This window comes from Micropterus salmoides, unplaced genomic scaffold (assembly GCF_014851395.1).
Source record: "Micropterus salmoides isolate LMB-PRFRI ecotype aquatic unplaced genomic scaffold, ASM1485139v1 Ms_hic_scaffold_1, whole genome shotgun sequence".
NCBI lineage: Eukaryota > Metazoa > Chordata > Actinopteri > Centrarchiformes > Centrarchidae > Micropterus > Micropterus salmoides.
Genome location: NW_024040040.1, coordinates 50986362 through 51012940, shown reverse-complemented (window position 1 = coordinate 51012940; position 26579 = coordinate 50986362). Strand labels below are relative to the sequence as shown.

Below are 26579 nucleotides of genomic sequence, written 5' to 3'. Positions count from 1 at the left end.
TTTGACCGAAATTCATTTTAATTCAGTCTGTTCAGGCCAAGAGAGACGCTCATAAACACATCATGTTCAACTCCCTTACACACACACACACACACACACACACACACACACAGACACATTTTTAACACACACACACACACACACACACACACACAGACACATTTTTAACACACACACACACACACACACGCTTACTGTTTTATTTATTTATTTTATTAATATATTTTTATATTTTTTACACACACACTTACTGTTTTATTTATTTATTTTATTTTAATGTTTTTTTAACACAAATATACATATGCATTGATTACTTTACGCTTTAGTTACTTGTTTAATGAAATGTATGGAGTTCATTGTTCTTGTGTTGTATGTATGATGCTTTGGCAATAGGCTATTGTTGTTACACATTCATGCCAATAAAGCTAATTTGAATTTGAATTTGAGAGAGGAAGGGAGAGACTCATATTATTTCCTTTGGGAAACGGAGGAAATCCTGAAAGTTCAGACTCCATTTTAAGTCGACAGAGCAGAAGGAGGAAAACTGAAGGCTGAGGCAGGGTGAGTGTTAATCCAACATTTTTATTAGTTTACTGTCAAAGTCTCTGAGTCAGTTTTCTCCCTGTGGACTGTAGAGGAAAGAAATGAGAGATGCGTCATCACCACCAAAGATCCTCAGTACAGTTCTGCTAGTCCAGGTTCTGCAGGTGAAGCGGTGAGACAGATGGAGGTAATATAAGCAAGGACCGGGTTGTGATGTCTGGGTATTTAGCTATATCTGTGCCATTTGTTGAAACATGTCCAACTTTTCATAAAATTGATGCTCTAGTCACACAGTGTCACTTCTCGTGAACCGATCAATCACAGTCTGGATGGGGCGGTACATAAAAGAAGTTGACATGCGCTAAAAAATGAATGAATTGAATTGTTGATTTCATTGTTCTGCATGAAAGGTTATGGTCACACAGAAGTCATCAGTCAACCTGCTGCTGTCAAACCTCATCAAGGGGAATATGCTTCCCTCGGCTCTGGTCTGGATAACTTTATGATTATTGACAAGTTAGTAATTAGCATTCCTAAACCCAAACTGGAACCTGGTTCCACAGGAGAGGAGCTTGATAGCTGAACGCTCTGGCTCCTAGTCTACTTTTGGAGACTCTAGGAACCACAAGTAACCCTGCATTCTGGGAGCGCAGTGCTCTGGTGGGGTAGTAAGGTACTATGAGCTCTTTAAGATAAGATGGTGCCTGACCATTAAGAGCTTTGTAGGTAAGAAGAATGATTTTAAATTCTATTCTGGATTTTACTGGAAGCCAATGCAAAGAAGCTAAAACAGGAGAAATGTGATCTCTTTTCCTGGTTCCTGTCAGAACACGTGCTGCAGCATTCTGGATCAGCTGAAGAGTCTTAATGGACTTTTTCGAGCAGCCTGATAATAAGGAATTGCAGTAATCCAGCCTAGAAGTAACAAATGCATGGACTAGTTTTTCTGCATCATTTTTAGACAGGATGTTCCTGATTTTCGCAATATTACGTAGGTGAAAAAAGGCTTAATGTGAGACTTAAACGACATGTCCTGATCAAAGATAACTCCAAGATTCCTCACAGTGGTGCTGGAGGCCAGGGCGATGCCATCCAGGGAAACTATATCTTTGGGTTGTTCCTATTTTCCTCTATTAATGAGGAGTAGTACGCTGCTCTAGCATTACGGAGGGCCTTCCTATAAGTTTTAAGACTATCTTGCCAAATTAAACAAGAATTTTCTACTTTGGTGGAACGCCAATTCCTCTCAAGTTTCTGCGATATTTGCTTTAATTTGCGAGTTTCAGTATTATACCATGGAGCTAACCGTCTTTGTTTTAGTATTTTCTTTTTTAGAGGGGCTACAGAGTCGAGTGTCATTCGCAGCGAGCCTGCAGCACTAACAACAAGATGATCAATTTGGGAGGGACTGAAACTAGCATAGGAGTCCTCTGTTACTTTGTGACTAGATAATGTATTATATAGTAATATAATTTATATTAATATTATGCTAAAAGGATACTATTAAATTAACAATTATTTTTATTCAAAGTTATAACATTATACTAATACAGTAATTTATACTGGTTTCTCTTTAGAGTCTGCAGTGGACAGTTGTAGATTTAGCAGAGCCATTATGCCACACCTGCCTCCTGAGAGCAACACACTCCCCTTGTTCTGTTTTACATCTGTTTTATTAAAGTTATCGCTATATTATTGTTTAATAATCTTGTTTACATAAAGTGTGGCGTGGGTTGTGTAGGTGCTGCTGGTATATCAAGTTTCTGTTCATGCATGGTTCTAAAACCAAAGTCCCACATGTCACAAGCTTCAATGCATCAATCACAGCAGAGTTTTCTTTGATGTTTTTACTTGTGACTTTGATAAGTGATCTGTTTTTTTCACTGTTTTCAGAAAGTCATGTTTTCAAAAGACATCATTTAAAGAATGATAATACTATACTGTCTTCACTTCCACACATCATAATTGTTTGTTAAACTCTGTGTTACATATTCAACTGTGGTCTTAAATTTCATTGTGTGCTCCTCAGTTTTTCATTTATGAGCACACATACTCCTTGGGGGAAAAGAGTATAACCCTAATAATACACATTAACCCAAGAAAAAAACTAATACAAACAGTTTTACCTCTCAGTGACTGATGTCCAGAAGATGAATGTTTGTAAGGAGGAAGAGGAGGACAGAGCAGAGTCTCCAGTATCCAGCTGTCAGTCTGTAAAGAGTGACCTGTCCAGAGATGAAGCTCCAAACTTCAGTGATGAACCTGGACCCTCAAACACAAAGTAAGAAAGCTGGGGTGTTCGGGCAGTGGATAAGACACATGCCTTTGGTGTGAGAGACCCGGGTTAAAATCCACTGTGAGAAACCAATATGTCCCAGAGCAAGACACATTACTCCTAGTTGCTCCAGAGACATGCGACCTCTGACACATATAGCAATTGTAAGTCGCTTTGGATAAAAGCGTCAGCTAAATGAATAAATTTTAAACTGCTACTAACTCATTTGAAGTCACCGCAGCCGAATCTGTAATTATTCTGTAATTAATTTTCTCATATTTGTCCTCACAATATTGAGTTGTTGGTTCTTCCTCAGCTCAGCTGTTATGATCCACCTGATGCATCTTCAATTGGTTCACATTAGAATTGTTCAACATGTGTTCAAAGAATTTGTAGGAAAGCTTCGATCACCTTGATGAACACTTTGCTCTGAATCATCAGTAAGTGGACCTTTGAGCTCAGATTCTCACCAGCATATATTGTTCCTAAAGGTGAAGAACAAACATCCACGGGCAGCACTGATGGAAAAGTTTTCAGTGGATGAAAAAAGGCGCAGAAACTGTTCAAATGTAGATTTAGACCACTGCTCTTTTTTTAGAAAATATGAATTGCATTTATACCTTGATTTAATATTTGACAGTAAAGAGTGATGGGAAACACAAGGGGAATGACATACAAGAAAGGGATACTGTCTGGACTTGAACCTGTGACACCACTGTTACATGCTATGTGTCTGAGACTGCTCGTCTACCACAATAATTAATACCACTTCTAACTTCAGTTCAAACCTAAATAAATCAAGATAAACTGCCCAGAATGACTGTAAACAGTGAAGGACATATTCACCTCTCTTTAAAGGAGACTTCTACTATGAAGGAGCTGCAGGAAGTGTTGAGTTTGTATTAATAACAAACTATAGGCAGATCACTAAATGTTTAATAAGACAGCCAGACAGGAAAAGCAGTTAATTAGTGTTTCTGAAAGCTGAAATAAAACGAACAATCATCTTTGTTACCGACTGAAAACTGAATTCAAACAGAAAACTAACAACATTTTCATTGTTCTCTGTGACCATCTGAGCTTCTACACAGTGTCGGACAAATCTGGATATTTTTCAAAAACAGGCAACAAATCATTTTAGTTCTACTGAAATGTCTTCACAGAGAGAGGAAGAGGAGTCCTGTTTCTGTGGAGGAGCAGCCGTCCTGCTGTGCTTTGTGTCAGGACGTCCTGAAGGATCCAGTCTCTACCAGCTGTGGACACTGGTTCTGCAGACAGTGCATCACCTCATACTGGGACCAGTCTGCTTCATCAGGAGACTCTTCCTGTCCCCAGTGTGGAAAAAGATCCAGAAAGAGAGCTGGACTGCAGACAGCCAGTCAGAGCAGCTCTGTACAAAGTAAGACTGGACACCTGTCTGCTGATGTCGTCATGTCTGAAAACATCTGTCTAATTAATTTGTTTTTTTAATATTATCATGAATATCATGAATTCGGAAATATTTATATTTATCTGGATTCTTGCTCTCTGTTTAGTCTCTTTAGTTTCTGAATCTGTTTTTCTCTTTTAGCAGATTGTGGTCTGCAGGAGGTTTTAGATGAACATAAGATCAGTCTGAGGAGGAGATGTGAACGTGTGACTGAAGGAACTGAAGAAACAGGAAGTGGAACCCTCCTCAACAGGATCTACACTGAGCTCTACATCACAGAGGGACAGAGTGAAGAGGTTAATACCCAACATGAGGTGTGGCAGCTTGAGAAAGCTTCCAAGATGGAGACCATTCATGACACTCCAATCAAGTGCCACGACATCTTTAAAGCCTTACCTGACCAACAGAGACACATCAGAGTGGTTCTGACCAACGGCGTCGCTGGCGTTGGAAAAACCTTCTCGGTGCAGAAGTTCACTCTGGACTGGGCAGAGGGCTTGGAAAACCAAGATGTCAGTCTGCTGGTTCTACTTTCATTCAGGGAGCTGAACTTGATCAAAGATGAGCAGTACAGTCTTCTCACGCTGCTCCATGTTTTCCATCCAACATTACAGAAGGTCCCAGCAGAGAAGCTCGCTGTCTGTAAACTGTTGTTCATCTTTGACGGCCTGGATGAAAGCAGACTTTCATTGGATTTCCACAACAGTGAGGTTGTGTCTGATGTCACACAGAAGTCATCAGTCAACCTGCTGCTGACAAACCTCATCAAGGGGAATCTGCTTCCCTCGGCTCTCGTCTGGATAACTTCCCGACCTGCCGCAGCCAATCAGATCCCTCCTTCATGTGTTGACAGGGTAACAGAAATACGAGGCTTCACAGATGCCCAGAAGGAGGAGTACTTCAGGAGGAGAGTCAGTGATGAAGAGCTGTCCAGCAGAATGATCTCACACATCAAGACCTCCAGGAGCCTCCACATCATGTGTCTAATCCCAGTCTTCTGCTGGATCACTGCTACAGTTCTGGAGCACATGTTGACTACAGACCAGAGAGGAGAGCTGCCCAAGACCCTGACTGACCTGTACTCACACTTCCTGCTGGTTCAGACAAAGAGGAAGAAGCAGAAGTATGATGAGACCCATGAGACGAGTCAACAGGAGCTGACGGAGGCTGACAGGAAGGTTCTTCTGAAGCTGGGGAGGATGGCGTTTGAACATTTGGAGAAAGGAAACATCATGTTCTACCAAGAAGACCTGGAGCAGTGTGGTCTTGATGTCACAGAGGCCTCGGTGTACTCAGGAATTTGTACAGAGATCTTCAAAAGAGAGAGTGTGATCTTCCAGAAAACAGTCTACTGCTTTGTTCATCTGAGCGTTCAGGAGTTTCTGGCTGCAGTCTACATGTTCCACTGTTACATCAACAGGAACTTGAAGATGCTGGAGGACTTCCTGAAGATCAAACACATTGATTCAACCCTGGATGTCTTTCTGATGGGAGCAATGATGAAATCCCTTGAAAGTAAAAATGGCCACCTGGACCTGTTTGTTCGCTTCCTTCATGGCCTCTCTCTGGAGTCCAACCAGAGACTTTTAGGAGGCCTGCTGGGTCAGACAGACAACAGTCCAGAAATGATCCAGACAGCCATCAGTAACCTGAAGGAGATGGACAGTGATAAGATCTCTCCTGACAGAAGCATCAACATCTTCCACTGTCTGATGGAGATAAACGACCTCTCAGTTCATCAGGAGATCCAAGCATTCCTGAAGTCAGAGAACAGATCAGAGACGACACTTTCTGTGATCCACTGCTCAGCTCTGGCCTACATGCTGCAGATATCAGAGGAGGTTCTGGATGAGTTGGACCTGAAGAAGTACAACACATCAGTGCAGGGACTACTGAGACTGATTCCAGCTGTGAGGAACTGCAGAAAGGCTCGGTAAGTCCAGATGTGTTTTTCAAGACTGTAAAGCAACATACATTTTCAATTCAGTAGTGCGAATTCATAACTATGTTCTCTCATTGCACTTTTCATATAGAGCAGCTCTAGACGGTACTCTTTGTAATATTATTAACAGAGACACAACAGTTCCCACCATGAGAAAGCACTTGAAAACCTTGAACAGAAATGTGATTCAGGATGTGGATGGATGTCTGTTGGGGTTGAGGGAGAGAGAGAAGTTGGGGCACCTTTTCTGTACAGACGAAATTACAGATGAAATGATTTTTTTATATTTTAAGTTTTATCTTCTCTGTCAACATAGCCTTTCTGGATGTGGACTCTCACATACTCACTGTGAAGTCGTGGCTTCAGCTCTGAAGTCCAACCCCTCCCATTTGAGAAATCTAGACCTGAGTCACAATAAGGACCTGCAGGATTCAGGAGTGAAGCTGCTGTCTGCTGGACTGGAGAGTCCACACTGTAGACTGGAGATTCTGAGGTCAGTTCATGTATTTTGTGCTTGTCCAGTGTTAAATTTATTTAATTACATTACAGTATTTTTAAACTTCCTTCAGTTCTCTGGTTTTCTGAGTTTGTCTGAGGACAAATCACAACAGCTCTTTTTAAAGGTTTATCGACTCTGAATTCAGGCTGTACTCAAACTGATTCACGTTAGGGACCAAGCAGTAAAGGAAGGGACACAAGGTTTTGTAAAGTTTAGGCTTTATTAAGCCAACAAATCAAGTTTCAAACCATATTACACAAAATAGATATCAACAGAATTACTCAGAGTGTGTCTTAACTAAACTGAGGTCCACGTAACAAAACCACAACATAAGTGTGAACATAACAAACCTGACCTACTGAATGACACAAAAGGAGGGGTATATATACACACAGGCTAGCCTACACCAAACACAAAGGGGAGAAAACTTAACTTACTACAATTAAAAAGACCCAAAATAAACCCAACAACCAACCATAAGAAAATACTAACAAACAATACTAAAACACAATATTAATCTAACGAACAAAATATCCACATGCTGCTGTGTTGTTAAAAATTTGAATAGGATTTATCTTGCAATGCATTTCCACATGAAGTGCTTTGTGAAACTGGTCCTGCAGCACATAAAGAACAACATCCAAGCCGGCCTTGAACCTCAGCAGTTTGCTTTTTCAGCTCAGCATTCAACACAATTTCCCCCATGAAGCTGATCAGCAAACTCAGCACTCTGGGCTTGACTACCACACTCTGCAACTGAATATTGGACATCCTCACAAACAGACAGTTGAGACTGGTGGCCACACCTCAACATCAGAGCCCCCGAGGACTATGTGCTCAGCCCCCTCCTGTTCCCACTATACACATCGAGAAGAACTTTAAACGTGCTGGGACAGGTGTTAAAGAGATCGGCAAAGTTTTGGATTTAATATTAAATTATTTATTTTGTATTGGCCATTATGGAATTCCTTAAAAACATTGTCTTAGTATTTTTCATAAAATGACACATTATTGTCATGAATTAGAAGAACCAGAAAAAAAGGAAACTAACAAAAGTAATATGTCTGAGTTTGTCATTATTACAGACTGGCCTGAGATGTTGATCTGTGTTGACATATATAGGTGTATGAATGTTGTCCTGACATTTGTATGATGTCTGTGGAAGGCTGACGTCATGATGATCCAAAATCAGAAGCAGAATCAGAAGCAGAAATACTTGATTGATCCCCGAGGGGAAATTCTGTGTCACAGTTGCACACAATGCACAAAAGTCAAAAGGAATATAAATAAAGATAGTGGCATTTAAATATATATAAAATAAGGAAAATATAAAGGAGTGTGGATATGTACAACATTTACATGATAAAAGAAATTATTTTGGTATTTACATGATTAAAGGAATTATTATGGTAACACAATAACAAATGACAAAAAACACAATGATAAATACACTCTACCTATTTTAATGACAAATAACACAATGACAAATGGGTCAATGGCATAACGCCAACATTTTCTGTCTGACTGCATTTTTTCCTTTAAAAAGTTGAAAATCCTTATACGTCATTTACCCAAATACACTCATTGAATAGGACATAGTAATATTGAGCTATTTTATTCTTTTTTCAGATTGAGTCTCTGCAGGTTGTCAGAGATCAGCTGTGCTTCTCTGGCCTTATCTCTGAAGTCTAACCCCTCCCATCTGAGAGTGCTGCAGCTGAGTGACAACAAGCTGCAGGATTCAGGAGTGAAGCTGCTGTGTGATTTTCTGAAGAGTCCACATTGTAGACTGGAGACTTTGGGGTCAGACACCATTTTTTACTTCTGTGCTGGGATTAATATAATGTGAAAATAGTGGTGACACCAAACTGCAGACATAAGACTGAAGTTACACTGATCCACACTGAGTATCTTTAGTGCTAAAGTAAATTTTCTTCTTCAGTGACATATTTGCATCTTTGGAAACTTTGGGATCTTGAGTCTAATCTTAAATGAGTTTCTGTGGGGTTTTATTTGTGTTTGACTGCACAACATGAGCTTGTGTAGATGGATCCACTGGTGGAGCTGCAGAGTTAAAGAAGTGAAGTCACTATGTCTTTATGGAAATAACAACATTTGCATTTGGCTCTTCTCATCTATTTTGTGCCGCCTCAATCCTTTGTCCTCCTGCCTATGACCTGGAAATTGATCTCAGAGTGTCATCTCGAAGGACATCTCAATTTCTAAAATGCACCTCGTGGATCATGTAGGCTAGCTAAGGAGCGAAAAGAGGAACCACAGGTGTATCCTTTGCAGAAGTCTTTTCGGCACCCATGAGGTTTAAAAGAGGAGTGACAGTCAGCTGGAATATACAACCCATGGCAGGAGCACAACAGTGGTTCCAGTTGTATTCATAAGTTGTATTAATTATTTAAAATAATCCAATGCGTGATTTGAGATTTTACTGTGTCATTTCTTGTTCTACATGTCATAATGTTGACAGACATGTTTCTGGATTGTGAAGATATGATCTGTAGCTAGCTGGTCTGCTCATCTGACATAGATCAGAGCTGCTTGCTCAAATGGACAGATGGACAATGGACAGATGATGCAGCTGTGCAACATGTCATATTTAAATAACGTTGCATTAAAATGACTGCTCCGAGGCAAGGACATCTCATTTCGTTAATTGTCTGTTGCCTCAACCCCTTTCTCCTCATGGGTCTACCTTGACTCCTTCGCTCGCATCTTGGGTGGGAGGAATTAAGATGCGATGTGAGGAGTGGAGGAGGTACAAATCAAGAAATGAGGAAAGGCCTACTGTTTTCTAAAGCTACTTTATTTTTTATTCAGATTGTGGGACTGCAGATTGTCGGAGATCAGCTGTGCTTCTCTGGCCTCAGCGCTAAAGTCCAACCCCTCCCATTTGAGAGAGCTATGGCTGGGTAACAACGATCTGCAGGATTCAGGAGTGAAGCTGCTGTGTGATTTTCTGGAGACTCCACACTGTAGACTGGAGACTCTGAGGTCAGTTCACTGATTCTCTGTTGTTATTGTAGATGTTTAATGTTTTCATAACAGTTTAATCTAATTTATGTTTATACATATCTTCCATAAAGTTGTGAATTTCCATCTGATCCTTTTCTTGTACTGAATTTGGTAAGCAGTCACAAAAAGCTTGTGTTTCTAAAAGAAACTGTAGAAAATTCTGCAGTTAGTTGTTAAAGTAATTTTTGGTAAATGGTCACTTCTGTACAGAAGACCATCTGAACCTTTATTGTTTAAAATTGATAGTTTTCTGCTGGAGTAGAAATATTTCATTACTTTCTGCAGGTTGCAGTGTATTTTCAAAAATAATGCCTGATAATTGATATTGCTCCTTCAGAACACACACATAAATGGATCAAAATATATTTACAAATGCAGCTGTTTAAAGGATCAAAATATACGGTAAAATTTCTTCTTTAATTTCAGACTGGCCTGACCTGACCTGATCAGCATGTTATTAATCTGTGTTGACATTAGAGCTGCATCTATCGATTATTTTAGCAATCAAGTATTCTACTGATTATTACAATGAACAAAATTATAAATATACCATAACCCCAACGCCACCATGGGCCACTCGATCCACAACGTTGACATCAGCAAACCACTCACCCACACGCGGCCATCGGCCACGTACAGTGAAAACTGGGATTCATCTGTGAAGAGAACACCTCCCTGAGACGTTTCCTGACAGTTCGTGCAGAAATTCTTTGGTTATGCAAACCGATTGTTGCAGCAGCTGTTCGGGTGGCTGGTCTCAGATGATCTTGGAGATGAAGATGCTGGATGTGGTGTGGTGACACATGGTCTGCGGTTGTGAGGCCGGTTGTATGTACTGCCAAATTCTCCAGAACGCCTTTGGAGACAGCTGATCTCACAGTAATGAACATTCACAGGCAACAGCTCTGGTGGACATTTCTACAGTCAGCATGCCAATTGCACCCTCCCTCAAAACGACATCTGTGGCAATGTGCTGTGTGATGGACCTGCACATTTTCAAGTGACCTTTTATTGTGGCCAGCGTAAGGCACACCTGTGCACTACCCATGCTGTCTGAGCAGCATCTTGATATGCCACACCTGTGAGGTGGATGGTGTTGGTCGGACCACCGACGAGGGACCAGGAGTTGATCGGACCACCGGCGGAGCTGGTGTCAGTTGGACCACCGACGGGGCACGAGGAACAGGAATCAGCTGGGCCACCAACCGGCTGGGCCACAGTTGGTCAGACAACCGACGATGAACCAGAAGTCGATCGGACCAGCAACAGGACCCTGGGCACCGGCCGGGGATCAGGCAGGCAGCTAGCAGCGCTAGCGGGCCGGGGATCAGGCAGGCGGCTAGCAGCGCTAGCAGGCCGGGGAACAGGCTGGTTGCAGACGGGTCGCTGATGGTGACCTGGTCGCCTCCGATGACCACTACGGGAACCCGAAAAAAATGGCTAGGCGACTCCCTTCAAAGGAGGACTCCAGGGTAAGCCTAGCCTCCAGGCTATCAGGCCATAGATTAGCTGCCCGTGCTGCCTAAATTTTATTTATATAGCGCCAAATCACAACAACAGTTATCTCACAGCGCTTTTCATAAAAGAGCAGGTCTAGACCATACTCTGAGATGTTATTTACAGAAGCCCAACAGTTCCCACCAAGAGCAAGCACTAGGCGACAGAGGCAAGGAAAAACTTCCTTTTAAGAGGCAGAAACCTCGAGCAGAACCATGGCTCAGGGTGGGCGGCCATCTGCCTCGACCGGTTGGGGTGAAGGAGAGAGAGGGAGAGAGAGAATGAGAGAGAGAGAGAGAGAGAGAGAGAGGGCAGGAGAGGAACAGAGAGAAAAAGAGAGGGATGGAAGGAGAGAGAGAGAGAGGGGAGGGAGGCAGCCTACACAATATACACACACAGAGGTACAGACAGTAAAGGTGATGTTGCTATAGACTACATGAAAAATAATACAGATATTTATAGTAGTGTTAATGGTAACAGTCGTAATGTTAATGATTATAATAACAATAATAACAATAGGACTAGTAACAATAGTTGTAGCAGAGGGTGTCAAGCAGGAACACGGGGAAAGCAGGTGACCTGCAGCCACAGATCCAGACTCCACAGCTCCAGAGCCAGAAAACCTGCAGGAAGTGATAGGAGGAGAGAGGAGAGGGACGAGAAAGCACAAGACTACCAGAAAGGGGAGAAGTTGTGTTAGTAACATGCAATAATGGGATGAGGTTGCATACAGAGGGAGAGAAAGTAGAGGAGAGAGGAGCTCAGTGCAGTCTAGGCCTAAAAGCAGCATAACTAAGGGATGGTTCAGGACTCACCTGAGCCAGCCCTAACTATAAGCTTTATCAAAGAGGAAAGTCTTAAGCCTACTCTTAAATGTGGAGATGGTGTCTGCCTCCTGAACCCAAACTGGAACCTGGTTCCACAGGAGAGGAGCTTGATAGCTGAACGCTCTGGCTCCTAGTCTACTTTTGGAGACTCTAGGAACCACAAGTAACCCTGAATTCTGGGAGTGCAGTGCTCTGGTGGGGTAGTAAGGTACTATGAGCTCTTTAAGATAAGATGGTGCCTGACCATTAAGAGCTTTGTAGGTAAGAAGAATGATTTTAAATTCTATTCTGGATTTTACTGGAAGCCAATGCAAAGAAGCTAAGACAGGAGAAATATGATCTCTTTTTCTGGTTCCTGTCAGAACACGAGCTGCAGCATTCTGGATCAGCTGAAGAGTCTTAATGGACTTTTTCGAGCAGCCTGATAATAAGGAATTGCAGTAATCCAGCCTAGAAGTAACAAATGCATGGACTAGTTTTTCTGCATCATTTTTAGACAGGATGTTCCTGATTTTCGCAATATTACGTAGGTGAAAAAAGGCGGTCCTTGAAATTTGCTTAATGTGAGACTTAAACGACATGTCCTGATCAAAGATAACTCCAAGATTCCTCACAGTGGTGCTGGAAGCCAGGGCGATGCCATCAAGGGAAACTATATCTTTAGGTAATGCGTGACGGAGGTGCTTAGGCCCCAGAACAATAACTTCAGTTTTATCTGAGTTTAACATTAGAAAATTACAGGTCATCCAGGTTTTAACATCCTGAAGGCACATTTGAAGTTTACCTAACTGATGAGTTTCATCTGGTTTGATCGATGGATATAACTGAGTATCATCTGCATAACAATGAAAGCTTATGGAATATTTCCTGATAATATTGCCTAAAGGAAGCATATATTAAGTGAAGAGGATTGGTCCGAGGACAGATCCTTGAGGAACTCCATGACTAACTTTGGCATGCATGGAGGACTCATCGTTAACATGTACAAACTGAAATCGATCTGATAAATAGGACTTAAACCAGCTTAGAGCGGTTCCTTTAATGCCAATGAAATGTTCCAGTCTCTGCAATAGGATCTGATGGTCAATGGTATCAAATGCAGCACTAAGATCTAATAAAACCAGTACAGAGACAAGTCCTTTGTCTGATGCAATAAGGAGGTCGTTAGTAATTTTCACCAGAGCTGTCTCTGTGCTATGATGAGCTCTAAATCCTGACTGAAAATCCTCAAATAAACTATTGCTCTGTAGAAAGTCACACAGCTGTTTAGCAACTGCTTTCTCCAGAACCTTAGAGAGAAATGGAAGGTTAGATATAGGTCTATAGTTGGCTAAAACATCCGGATCAAGTTTGGGCTTTTTCAGAAGTGGTTTAATTACTGCTACTTTAAGGTACTGTGGTACATAGCCGGTTGATCGAGATAGATTGATCATATCTAGTATAGAAGTGCTGACTAAGGGTAAAACATCTTTAAGCAACCTAGTTGGGACGGGGTCTAAGAGGCAGGTTGAAGGTTTAGATGAAGAAATTATTGAAGTTAGTTGGTAAAGATTGAGGGAAGCAAAGCAGTCTAAACATATATCTGGTTCTACAGCTGTTTCTAAGGTTCCTGAGTTAAGAGATAAGTTGGTGCCAGTTGAGGTCAGGTCTTGGTGAATTTTGTCTCTAATAGCTAGAATTTTATCATTAAAGAAGCTCATGAAGTCATAACTACTGAGAGCTATGGGAATACTTGGCTCAATAGAGCTGTGACTCTCTGTCAGCCTGGCTACAGTGCTGAAAAGAAACCTGGGGTTGTTCCTATTTTCCTCTATTAATGACAAGTAGTACGCTGCTCTGGCATTACGGAGGGCCTTCCTATAAGTTTTAAGACTATCTTGCCAAATTAAACGAGAATTTTCCACTTTGGTGGAACGCCAATTCCTCTCAAGTTTCTGCGATATCTGCTTTAATTTGCGAGTTTCAGTATTATACCATGGAGCTAACTGTCTTTGTTTTAGTATTTTCTTTTTTAGAGGGGCTACAGAGTCGAGTGTCATTTGCAGCGAGCCTGCAGCACTAACAACAAGATGATCGATTTGGGAGGGACTGAAATTAGCATAGGAGTCCTCCGTTACTTTGTGACTTGAAAATGAATTTAGAGCTGATGAAATCGCATCCTTAAATTTAGCTACAGCACTATCAGACAGACATCTTGTATAGAAATTTTTGCCCAATGGCGTGTAGTTCAGCAATACAAACTCAAAAGTTATCAAACAGTGGTCGGACAAAGTGGGATTCTGTGGGTACACCACTAAATGTTCAATTTCAATACCATACACCAAAATAAGGTCGAGGGTGTGGTTAAAACAGTGAGTCGGTTCATGAACACTCTGAGAGAAGCCAATGGAATCTAATAGAGAGATAAACGCAGTAATAAAGCTGTCCTTCTCAACGTTCACATGAATATTAAAATCCCCTACAATAAGAACTTTGTCCGTTTTAAGGACTAAAGTTGACAAAAACTCTGCAAATTCAGATAAGAATTCAGAATACGGGCCAGGTGCTCGGTACACTATAACGAAGAGAATTGGTTGCAGGGATTTCCAACTTGGGTGCGAAAGACCAAGAACAAGGCTTTCAAATGAGTTATAATTTAGTTTAGGTTTAGAGCTGATTAGTAGGCTAGAGTCAAAGATAGCTGCAACTCCACCTCCTCGGCCTGTGCCTCGAGGAATGTGAGTATTAATATGACTGGGAGGGGTGGATTCATTTAGGCTAACATATTCTCCATCACCCAGCCAGGTTTCAGTAAGACAAAATAGATCAATATCATAATCTGATATTAGTTCATTTACTAGTACAGCTTTAGAAGAGAGAGATCTGATGTTTAAGAGTCCACATTTAACTCTCCTATTCGTTTGCACTATTGCTCTTGTGGTTTTAATTTTTATGAGGTTTTTATGCACAGTTCCTCTTCTGTTTACCTTTTTAAATAATTTCGATGGTCGGGGGACAGACACCGTCACTATTGGGTGAATTAGAAGGGCAGAGAAGTGTGTTCTCAACTCTGGGTTGTCATGGATTTGGTCCACTAATAAACTTGGCCAGATTTCTAGAAATGAGAGCTGCTCCTTCCCAAGTGGGATGGATGCCGTCTCTCCGGATCAGACCAGGTCTTCCCCAGAAAGTCTGCCAATGATCTACAAAGCCCACATCGTTTGCTGGACACCACCTCGACAACCAGCGGCGGAATGACGACATGCGGCTATACATGTCATCACTGGTCAGATTTGGCAGGGGTCCAGAGAAAACTACGGTGTCCGACATTGTTTTTGCATATGTACACATCGACTCAACATTAGTCTTAGTGACCTCCGATTGGCGTAACCGGGAGTCATTACCGCCGACGTGAATAACAATCTTACTGTATTTACGTTTATCCTTAGCCAGCAGTTTCAAATAAGACTCAATGTCTTATTTGAAACTGCCCCAGGGATGCACTTAACTATGGCCACTGGCTTCGCTAACTTCACGTTTCTCAAAATGGTGCTGCCAATGATCAGAGTTGGTTTCTCAGCGGGTGTGTCACTGAGTGGGGAAAATCTGTTAGAAACATGAACAGGTTGATGGTGCCCCATGGACTTTGAATGCTTACAACTATTCCTCCTTCGGACAGTCACCCAGCCCCCCCTTCCTGCTCAGGAAATCCCGGGGGACGGCTACCAGAGGCTAACTCAGGCCGTTCCGCACCGACTACCGGGGACTGGCTAGCTACAGTAGCTAAAGACTGATCTACCAAGGTGTGGAGCCGGACTTCTAAATCACTGAGCCTTGCCTCCATGTCTATAAATAAACTACACTTATTACACGTACCATTACCGCTAAAGGAGGCAGAGGAGTAACTGAACATCTGACACACCGAGCAGGAGAAAGTAGGAGAGAGAGAGGGAGAAGGAGAAGCCATCGCTAGCTGCTAAGCTAAAGTTGCTAACGTCTAAGCTAAAGTACTGTAGCGTCAGCTACCAAAACTTTAGAACAACTATGAGATTGAAGCAGTCACTAAAAGATGGAAAGAACTGTGAGTGCTTAGGCAAAATTACTGTAAAGAATAAGTGTTTAGCGGACAGTTGGCTGCTGTAATCTAACAAATGAAGCTGTTATTTAGTGAGAGCAGCACAACACGGTACCAACACACAAGCACCGGAAACGGAAATGAGTCGACACGCTTACTGCAGTACGTCAGCCAGAGCCTCTGACTCTCTTGCCTTCAAGGTCAGGTAGGCCAGGAGAGTCATTGACTCAGAGTCCTTGGTAGGTGGGGCTGGCAGGCAGACGGACAGGCTAGGCGGAGGACTAGCCCCGCTGGTAACAGGCAGAGGACTAGCAGTGCTAGCCGGCCTGGAAACAGGCCTTGCTGGTTTAGGAACGGGGTTGTGGATGAAGCTGGTTAGCCACTCAGGAACCATGTCTTTAAACTGAGGCTTTGACATAACCAGCCTTTTAGCCTTTGCTGGACAGCTTCCTTGTAGCCGAAAATGGCTGGCTTTGATCCAGATCTCCCAGAGTGCCTTCAAGTCCATACAGAGTTCAGAAAACTCCTCTGATTCAGTGTTTGCTGGGCTCAAATGTGTTCTGGTCATTCTGTCGGGATTGGTGGGTATGCAAAGCAGAAGTGAGCCCAAACGCACGACACTGTGAGCTGAGATAGAGTTCAGGGTTTATTAATCCAAAGCACGAAAAAGGTAACATCCAAAAAAGCAGCAACTTGTAGTTAACTCAACATACAACAGAACATACATGTGACATGCAACAATGACTGGACTAGGACTAAACAGAAACACCAGGTATATATACACCCAGGGACTAATGAGCAGGGCGGGAACAACACAGGTGAGGGACATAAGGCTAACGAGGCAGGCAGAGAGACAGCAGGGAAAACAGAGAGAGAGGCAGGCAGAGACAACAGGGGGCAACAGAGAGGCAGGCAGGCAGGCAGGCAGGCAGAGTGATAACTGGGGGAACACTTGACAGGCAGACATGGGGCAAAATTAACAGAACAGAACACATGTAATAAAATACCAGACAAGAATCGAACTCAATAAAACCCATGTAAACAGACAAACACCAACCAACTATAACACAGGGATCATAACAGACTAAACCTAAAGGAGAACCCAGAACTAGAACACAGAGTACCAAGCAGACTAAACCAAAATGATGCAGAGAAAGAACTAGAAGCAAATACTACGACATGAACTAAGGCACAGGACTAGGAACAAAGACATGGAACAAAAACCCAGACTCCCCAACAAGACACACAGACAGACATGACTGAAACCAAAACCCAGACACAGAGAAAACAAAAACAAAACACAGAAGGCATGGCCAAAATAATGTAACACAGACAGGACAGGATCGTGACAGCCTGGGGATCTCCATCACCGGTGTAAGCCTGCCTTGGACCGGAGCATTCCAGCTGGGCGCTGATCCCCAGTGCCACTTGCACTAACTGTGCTTGTCTCTCCCCTGAGGAAAGACAGCTACGAGCAGACAACTTTGCTGTGCAGGACAAGGAGGTGTAGCTTCCCACCCACTCGCTGGATGAAGCTCTGAATTTCCTGCTCCTTGAAGGACAGAAGGTGGACAGCTCCGCTCCTTCCCTTCACGGGTCTCCAAACAGTTCTCCCCTTGCCCTGTTCCAGGCCATGGAGGACACCAACTGAGCTTGGCGACTCCAGCGCAGAGGGAGAACTCCCGGGGGACCCCAGGATCTCCTTCGCCACAAAGAGTGTGGCCTCCTGCCTGATCTGACCACTGAGATCTGGAGCAGATTTGGGGTCTGTTTCCGCACAGGAAAAACACTCAACACCTCCTTCGAGCCCCTGGAGTAAGCGGAGCTGAGGTTTCTCTCAGCCAAAACCACTCTGCTTCTGGCTCTGACATCTGCCAAGATAGTCAACGACTTGGCTGCCCTCTCTGTGGCTCCCTTGTGCCTCAGTATCAAGGGGAATGGCAGTTTCGCTGTTCTGCGCCCCAACCCTGCTTTCATGCCCAAGAGCATTACAAGCACTTTTAGGTCAAGAGTGATTACTCTGACTGCCTTCTTCACGCCTCCTTACAGGTCTGTGGAAGAAAATACACGTCACCTTCTCTATCAGATGCGCGCATTGTCATGTTATGTGGCGTGCATGGCTGGTTGGCGCCGTTCCCAGTGATTGTTTGTGTACTACAGGGATCAGTCATTGGGTCTTCCCCTCTCTGTGCAGTGTCTGTCTCACTGGCTGTGCAAGGCCAGATCAGAGGCCTATCTATACTCCGGTGAGACACCCCTGGAGGGCATCAGAGCGAGAGCAAAGCGTCTCTTCGTCTGTGGCGTTGGACAGCAGGATGATGGTGGGCGACATTTTCATACGTGATATTCTACAATGCCGCTCTAATGGGCATGGGTGGTGTGCCATTACACGCTGCGCCTATACTCATAGAATCTGGAGTTGAACTATCATTCAGTACAACAAAGACGTTGAGATACACCGGATAACTACAATGACCTAATTTTGCTGTAATTCTGACAAGAATCTATCACAGCAATACCCTAAAGCTCCGAACAAACCGACTCTTGTCTAAGAAATCCTGTGACTCAACCCTGCAACAACAAATACTGATCACTGCACACAAAAAATTTATACTACATCTGATGTTAATTGGAGACTCAGGAGTGGAAGGTTCAAACCACAGCTGCACCAATCACAGACGCCAGTGAACTGCAACCAAGAAGTTGGAGGTCTCATGTCTGAAGGGACCAATACTTGATGGGAATCACACAAGAGGTTCTGCAATAGAAAAAGTAAAAGTTTACATGAATTAAACAGCTACCAACAACAATGTAACAGACTTTACAGAATTATCTGCTTAATTTGAACTTTATTCAGACTGAGGCGCTGCAGTTTGTCAGAGATCAGCTGTGCTTCTCTGGCATCAGCTCTGAAGTCCAACCCCTCCCATCTGAGAGAGCTGCAGCTGAGCTACAACAAGCTGCAAGATTCAGGAGTGAAGCTGCTGTGTGATTTTCTGGAGAGTCCACACTGTAGACTGGAGGCTCTGAGGTCAGACACCATTTTTACTTCTGTGCTGAGATTAATATGATGTGAAAGTTGTGGTAACATAAGGCTGAAGTTATACTGATCCACACTGAGTATCTTAATGCTAAAGTCTATTTTCTTCTTCAGTGGTTTAGTCCATTGACTGTGGCAGAAAAATGTTGATTTAAACACTTAAAACCTAAATACATCTGATTGGAATATAAACATATTTCTATCATTTATTTTTCATTCAGATTGAGTTGGTGCAGTTTATCAGATATCAGCTGTGCTTCTCTGGCCTCAGCTCTGAAGTCCAACCCCTCCCATCTGAGAGAGCTGAAGGTGAACTTCAACAACCTGCAGGATTCAGGAGTGAAGCTGCTGTGTGATCTTGTGGAGAGTCGACACTGTAGACTGGAAACTCTGAGGTCAGTCGAGGGTTGGAGGCAGTCCATGTGTCTTTAGTTTTGTCCAAATGTTTTTAGAACAGACATATTTACAAATTTCTTCTGTAATATTTTAAAAGTAGATGACATATTCAAATGTGACTGAGCCGCTGGTTTTTAACAGCTTTGAGCCCTAACAGCAGTAAATCCATCATTACAGTGAGCAGTGAATATCTCTCTGCAGTCATGATGTGTTCAGGGACTCTCAACACTTTATTTCCACTGTGTACTTGAGTGAAATCTGCAGAGGAAACCGACTTGATGTGTAAAGTCTGTGCAGGTCTCAGTGTGTTCACTCCAATATGTTAAAATGAGAGATGAAAGGAAGGTGGCTACACTACACAGCCGCTCCACTTCTGGTCGGAACAGGACTGAAGTCCCTGCTGGTCTTTATACTGGATGTTCTGCATCACTGACTGACAGCTGATGAAGGGAGTCTCTGTAAACTCTGATTTATGACTTCTGCTGTCTGTCGTCTTCTCTCACCAGATGGAAGTGATCTCTGTCAGAGCGTGAGTGATGAGAAAGTTGGTGGTGTTGAGAGAAGATCAGCTGTGTCCTGATGATCCAGCGAGGTTGAAGCAGCAGCATCAGCTTGTGTGTGGAGATGCTCTGACTGGGCCTTGTTACTGGGAGGTAGAGTGGAGGGAAGAGCTTCATCCAGCAGTAACCGACAGAGGAATCACAACAGTGCTGCAGTCTGAAATGCTTAGCTCCACTTTCAGACACAAAGTCAAGTCCACCATCATCCCTGTTCTACACAGTCTCTGCTCCACCTCCTCCACCTGGACTTTATTTCATTCAGATGTTCTGAATCCAAAGTGCCTCTGCAGATTAGTTCTGTTTAACTCAACATAACTGCAAATTAACACATTTAAATGGATTCTTCTGGGTTTTTTTCTGTTTCTGTTGCAGCTTCATCTTGTGGATTGAATTTCCACATTATATTTCTAACACATTTTGGACATTGACGTGAAAAAGCAGCATCTAGCATGCATGCATAAAGTAATTTCTCTGAAGTTCTGCTTATTAACACCAATACCAGACTCTTCTCACAGTTTAATAGATAATTGTTTTTAATATACAAACATGAAGATAATACCTGTAGAAAGTTTGGATTTAATCAAAGCTTCTTGACGTCTACAAACTGAAACATGATTCTGATTCCAGTCTTAAGTCTCATTGTTATTACTGCAGGATTAAATATCTGTTTACTTTTTGAAATAGTCTCTCTCTCTCTCTCTCTCTCTCTCTCTCTCTCTCTCTCTCTCTCTCCCTATATATATATATATCACCAGATTGTGTTGTTGCGGAAAACTGAACTAAATAACTGCAAAGTCTTGTGACAAATATCTATGGGTTTGTCACTATGAAAGACCTTTTTCATGTTCACTTCATCATTTGATGATGGTTAATAAAAAAATATTGTTTAGACTCGCTTTTAGTCGCTGAATTATATCTCGATTTTAGTGAAAAGCCAGTGCTGTCTTAAACCTTGGTCAGATCCTGAACACCAGAACATTTTAATAACTTCTTATGTATCCTTTTTTCTTTTGATATTAAATTAATCAGCAAAAAGTAATATATAAGTTCTAACTATAAACGTTAGTGTCATTATTAGTGATTAAGATTACGCACATGTAGACATTTGTTGTGTTTTCTCATGTCAGTTTACATTGTTGCAGGAAAAAAACAATCCCGTTATTCAAATCCTATTTTACATCTCATGTGATGTAAATCTCCACAATCCAGCTCCTATAAATATAAATGTGCTGCTGTTGGTGTAAATAAAGCCCATTTGTTGAATTACTTCTCTGGATATCCAGAGTTATTTGTGACTGAAGAAGATTCAAGTGTTGCTCATTTCCAGCAGCTGCTAGACTCACCTGAGGCTTTCTAATTCTTCTGTGCAGCCTTAGAAAGCAGCAGAGTCCATGAATGAGTGTATGTGATCTTTGTGACTTTGAGCGTGAAATGATTGTTGGTGGTTTTGAGGAGCTCAGAGCTGCTGAACTCCTTATTTTAAACAGAATTAATCAATAACAGTGGAAGTTGAAGTTCTGCTCATTATCACCAATATCATTATGTCATATTATAAAATATCAATATTTACTTGTGAGGAACAGAAAGGAGGAGATAAAACCTGAAATGTTCTACCTTTTTGTTTTTCATTCATTTTAGCCACAGATGTTGTGATTTTTGAAATGGAAAGGGATCAAAATACACATATATAGGCAAAATAGAGTTTAATTAGCCTATTAGACAAAGGATTATGATCTCTGACCAGGTCGTTCACACAGTGAAGGGTTTCATCAGAGCCTGATCGCCAAACAGCTGCTTGGTTGGTCTACCGCTGCCTCATTTGGTTGTGTCATTGTGTGACTTTGGTGTTTTAAAGGGATAAAAACACCAAAGTCACACAATAACACCCACTAACTGATTGAGACAACGGTAGACCAGGGAGGTAAAGTTACTGTTTTTGTTCGTTGGCTTTGAAGAGAGCCATAAAGGGACTGTTTCTGGGTCTGGAAGATCAGCTATGTGTGGTGCATGGAAATAGTAGTCTGGATGTTGTCCACAGTCCTCAGATGCTGGCCTGTAAAGGAATATATAGTTGTTCTATAGTTGTTACTTATCACTTATTGATCTTATTGTCATGTTCATTCAATGTTTACTGTCTGCTTACACTTGATATCACATCAGTGAATTTTTGTTGATTCAAAACTTGATCATAACTTTACTAAAACATTACTAGTACTGATCTGTGTACTATTACAATACCAATATTGGATGATGTAACAGTGCACTGAAAAGAATCATAGACCCATTTAGTCATGTCAACATACTTCTTCTTTTTAACTCAAATAGCTCTGACAACAAATTGTATAACGTAACATCATCGGTTGAAACAAAGCTTTTCTTAAAGTTGAGTTTACTCACATTTTTAAGGCAGCAATTGAACTTAAGTTTTTAAGTTGAACCACCTAGATAATTTTTACAGTGTGCTATTTTTGATTAAGATAAATAAAGTTGACGCTCAGAGCAAGCACACACACACACACACACACACACACACACACACACACACATAAACTCACCTGATATCCTATAATGGAGAGTGGAGGAACAACACTATTAATGATTGTTTTATGATAAATTATGTGTTTATGAATATAGAAAATGGGATGAGATTTTTGTTTTTTGCAGATGATGGGGCAATTTGGAAGAGTTTGGAATTCATTGTTGGCTGTGTGAAAAGAGTGGGGGGTTGAATTTTCGATCGTTAAAACAAAAAGAAAAATCTTTATAAAGAAAATAATTGCTATTGAGGAAAAACTAAAATTATAGAATCAAAAATTGAAAAGAGGGAAACATTTATGGTGTGTTAATGATGGAGTGACATAGGCTATACATATTATTTATTTTATTATGTAGATCAATATAAGATTACGGCTGGGTGAATGGGATCAGCAGCAAACAAAAGGTTTAGACAATTGAAAAAGCTAAATGGTGTCTGGTTGTCAGGGTCGGTGGGTGCGCAAAGCAGGAGTGAGTGTCAGGGAAAATAATTCCTTCCCAAAGAATACGGAGTCAAATAGATGTGTTGAATCATTTCTTTATGTAACGTGGCCACGGAGAGAACGCACGGTTACTCTCCCAAACTCAGCATTTCCTCTCCTTAAGTACAGAACAAGTACAAAGCCAACAACAGCCAACAAATGGTAGATGAAGGAAAACAAATGGCATATTAGCATACACTCAAAAACTCTTCCTGAGCTAAGAAAGGAAATACAAATATATGTGGCATCAGATGTTACTCTGTCTCTTGACTGGTCTATGTTAAAACTCTCACCTAAATGACAGCAGACGTTTATTGTAAATCAGACAACCCTTTGTTTAGGAATAAAAACCCTGTGGCCAATGCTAATTTCTCACAAGTTAATTACTGTGAAATCCTAAAAATCAGCAACTTTTAATGTATTTCTCACATGAGCCTAAATGCACGACACTTAGCGCTGAGATACAGTTCCAGGTTTCTTTAATCGAGGCAAGACCAACAGGCAAGACAAAACTCACATGTAGTGAAAACTGGCACATCCAAACATGCAGACCGAGGTAGCACTGTGACTGGCAGAACGCACAACATTCGACAGAGCATACATGCAACATGCGTCAAAGACCGGACAAACTAAGCCAGACACATGCAGACAGGATACGAATACACTAATAACAAGGAACACAGACTGAAGAAAAGATAAAACAGAACTCAGAGCAGACATGGGCAAGACCACACAGAAGTACACAGACCAGGAGTAAACACTTAAGACATGAACTAAGGTACAGGACTAAGAACTAAGACACCAAACTAGGAAATAGGATACGAGACAAGGCAGATACGAAGTAACTTAAAGATGCAGATGAATAAAATAATAAAGGCTACACAGAGACTAAAGCAGAATGATCAAAATCAGATTAATTAATGAAACTGGTGGAAAACATAAATTGACACCTAACAAACAGGCAGAACCCAAGCATGATGGTAGAGAACTAACACATGCAGGAACAGAACTAAACAAGTACTAAGGCAGACACCGAGATAACAGGACAGATCAGAACCACCACACAGAACAACAAGACCACAGACAGACAGGACTGAAACCCAGACACAGAGAAACCAAAATCAAAACACAGAGAAGGCATGGCCAAAATAATATAACCCAGACAAGCTCAGGACAGGATCGTGACACTGGTGGCTTTGAACATTTGATTTTGTGCACATTTAAACAGGATGCAGGAAGAAGGACCAATTGATTGAAATGGTTAGCAGTTGCATGATGGTTGGTGAATGATTTTCTACACAAATTAATAATAAAAGAAAGTATTACAGATTATTTGCTTAAAAGTTAAGTGTGTAAGTTTAGTGGTGAGGGTTGCGAATTGCACCCCCCTCCCCTATCCAAGCGAGTAGTATAGCTATGGTGCCTGAGACAGGACAAAGATGTCCTCTGTGAGATAGAAGTGTTTGCCAGTCAAGAAATGAGGTTTCTTTAGATAGACCCATCCATCCATCCATCCATTGTCAACCGCTTATCCTGCGCACAGGGTCGTGGGGAGCTGGAGCCAATCCCAGCTGACATCGGGCGAAAAGCGGGGTACACCCTGGACAGGTCGCCAATCCATCGCAGCCACAGTCCATTATAAAACACATAATACCTGAAGTTTACAAAGGCATTGTCGGGTGAGTGGCACAGTGGCAAAGCAATATCCAATAATAATATAATGTAAATTATATTACATTTTATTCATTGTTGGTCACTTGATAGGCACACGGTCTTGTTATATATCACCATTAGCAGTAAAGAAATACATGTTTTTCACCAGGGCAGTAAAATGTGAAGTTTAGCTGCTGATCTGAGCTTCCCTGCTATTACCGTTTTATTACCAATAATATTCATCAGCTGTATGACTCATGAAGGTAAGGGCACATTTCTGTCCACGTAACAAAGCCATAACAGAGCGATGGAGAATAACATGAAATTACAATCCAACTACACATTTTTTCTACCAGCACAGTAAAACTTTAGCTGGCTGATCTGAGCTTCAATGCTGGAAGCTTGCCAATTGACCCTTCACAAGCCAGCTGGCCAATCACAGTGCAGTATAGGACTCACTCTAACTGAGCTCCGATAATTTCATGGCTGCTATCCATTGACTCTTTTTCATTTGTCTCAATCGTCGGGGGATGCGATTGTTCACTTGTACTGTGTGATCAGTAGGCTTTAGCTTCTATATATTTTTTTTTTCACGTCCGAGTTTGAGTCAGTTTGACTGCCTGAATACAACCTTCAAATGTATAATGCAACTGCAAAACTGCCTGCTTCTTTCTGAGATCGCTTTTTCCAACAAATTTGAATATTTCTCCGGGTAGTGCAGTAATAGACTGTGGCAGCACCAACATTTGTCGGACTTAGCAACAGTAACTAAGGGGGGCAGGGCTTAGCGAAGGGTCAATTAGCGATCAGCAGAATGACTAAATTAAATTAATCCAACTAACGTTAAATATTTTACACCACAAACCAAAGCACGGAGAGAATAAAACAATCCAACTAACCTTACATGATTTTTTTTACCAGGGCAGTAAAAGTTTAGCTGGCTGATGCTTCCCTGCTGTAAGCTAACGTTACGTATTTATGGCCAATTAACATTACTGAGCAGCTGATTGTCTCACTAACGTAACCGGCAAAGCCAACCCACAGGCTGGAGAATAAGTAGGTGATATGAAATTAATCCAACTACATACTTTACACCACTGACAGGGGAAACACCTCATGTCTCTCGGTAATAATGGCGAGCTTCTAGCTAAAGCTATTAAACAACAGCTTTCATTTGCATTGCTACAGTCTGACAAACTTAAGTTAATTACCTGTCCAGCAGAAAACAGGGAACTTGAGCACCGCTTTGAAAACATCTGTCCAACATCATAGCCTTCCATCTGGGAAATCCACAACATCCAAGATCTGCCGTCATCTGTCTGTATCTGTCCCGACTCTGTCTGGCTTAATGGTATAAAGATCCCCACGCTGTCGGCTCTCATGTCAAATAACACGCCTGTTCTCGTTCATTTGTCCAAATGTCACTTCTCTTCTTACTTCTAATAAACCAGAAGACTACTTAGAGACTGCATATTATTGTTATTATAAATTCCTCCTCTTCTTCTTTGGACGCATTTAACGTAGTGACGGGCGTCTACACTGCCGGAATTATACAAGCAGAAGAAGAACGCCGTTGTCCGTCGGCTACATTAGAAACATGATGACACAATACTGCAACGTCCATGCAAGGGGGTGCCCGCGATTATGTAGATAAAAATGGCTCATTCTAAGGTAATAAAAACATAATGGTTCATTATATAAGGTCTTTATACTCCACTGAAAACATACTGTAATTAAGGATCTTATATTGCATTTCTGTCAATAGATCTTCAGAAATATTACACACTGAACCTTTAATATTATTCAGTACTAAACAACAA

The 26579-nt window shown here is 41.8% G+C and overlaps 2 protein-coding genes across 6 annotated transcripts in view; one reads left to right on the top strand and one right to left on the bottom strand.

Moving 5' to 3' along the window:
* LOC119893815 (NACHT, LRR and PYD domains-containing protein 12-like) overlaps nt 1-26579 on the bottom strand; it is a 636326-nt gene that overhangs the window by 406126 nt on the left and 203621 nt on the right. The gene's annotated exons all lie outside the window — the stretch shown is intronic.
* Nucleotides 471-21355, top strand: LOC119894248 (NACHT, LRR and PYD domains-containing protein 3-like). 4 transcript variants are annotated; one of them, XM_038706936.1, is made up of 11 exons: nt 482-561; nt 636-730; nt 2677-2824; nt 3982-4217; nt 4389-6180; nt 6506-6682; nt 8318-8491; nt 9521-9694; nt 18951-19124; nt 19355-19528; nt 20036-21355. In XM_038706936.1, the coding sequence occupies exons 3-11, from the start codon at nt 2694-2696 to the stop codon at nt 20043-20045; spliced, it is 3042 nt and encodes a 1013-aa protein (XP_038562864.1). In that variant the 5' UTR covers nt 482-561; nt 636-730; nt 2677-2693; the 3' UTR covers nt 20046-21355. The 4 variants fall into 4 exon arrangements, with proteins under 4 accessions (XP_038562942.1, XP_038563017.1, XP_038563099.1 ...); XM_038707014.1 differs by lacking the exon at nt 636-730 and having other exon boundaries at nt 471-561; XM_038707089.1 differs by having other exon boundaries at nt 479-730; nt 4392-6180.

Bases quoted from the DNA above. Each gene is read 5' to 3' on its own strand.
- LOC119894248 (XM_038707014.1), top strand. From the start codon at position 2,694: ATGAATGTTTGTAAGGAGGAAGAGGAGGACAGAGCAGAGTCTCCAGTA. The intron at 4,218-4,388 runs GTAAGACTGGAC...TTTCTCTTTTAG, and splicing joins TCAGAGCAGCTCTGTACAAA to CAGATTGTGGTCTGCAGGAG. The intron at 19,125-19,354 runs GTCAGACACCAT...TTTTTCATTCAG, and splicing joins TGTAGACTGGAGGCTCTGAG to ATTGAGTTGGTGCAGTTTAT.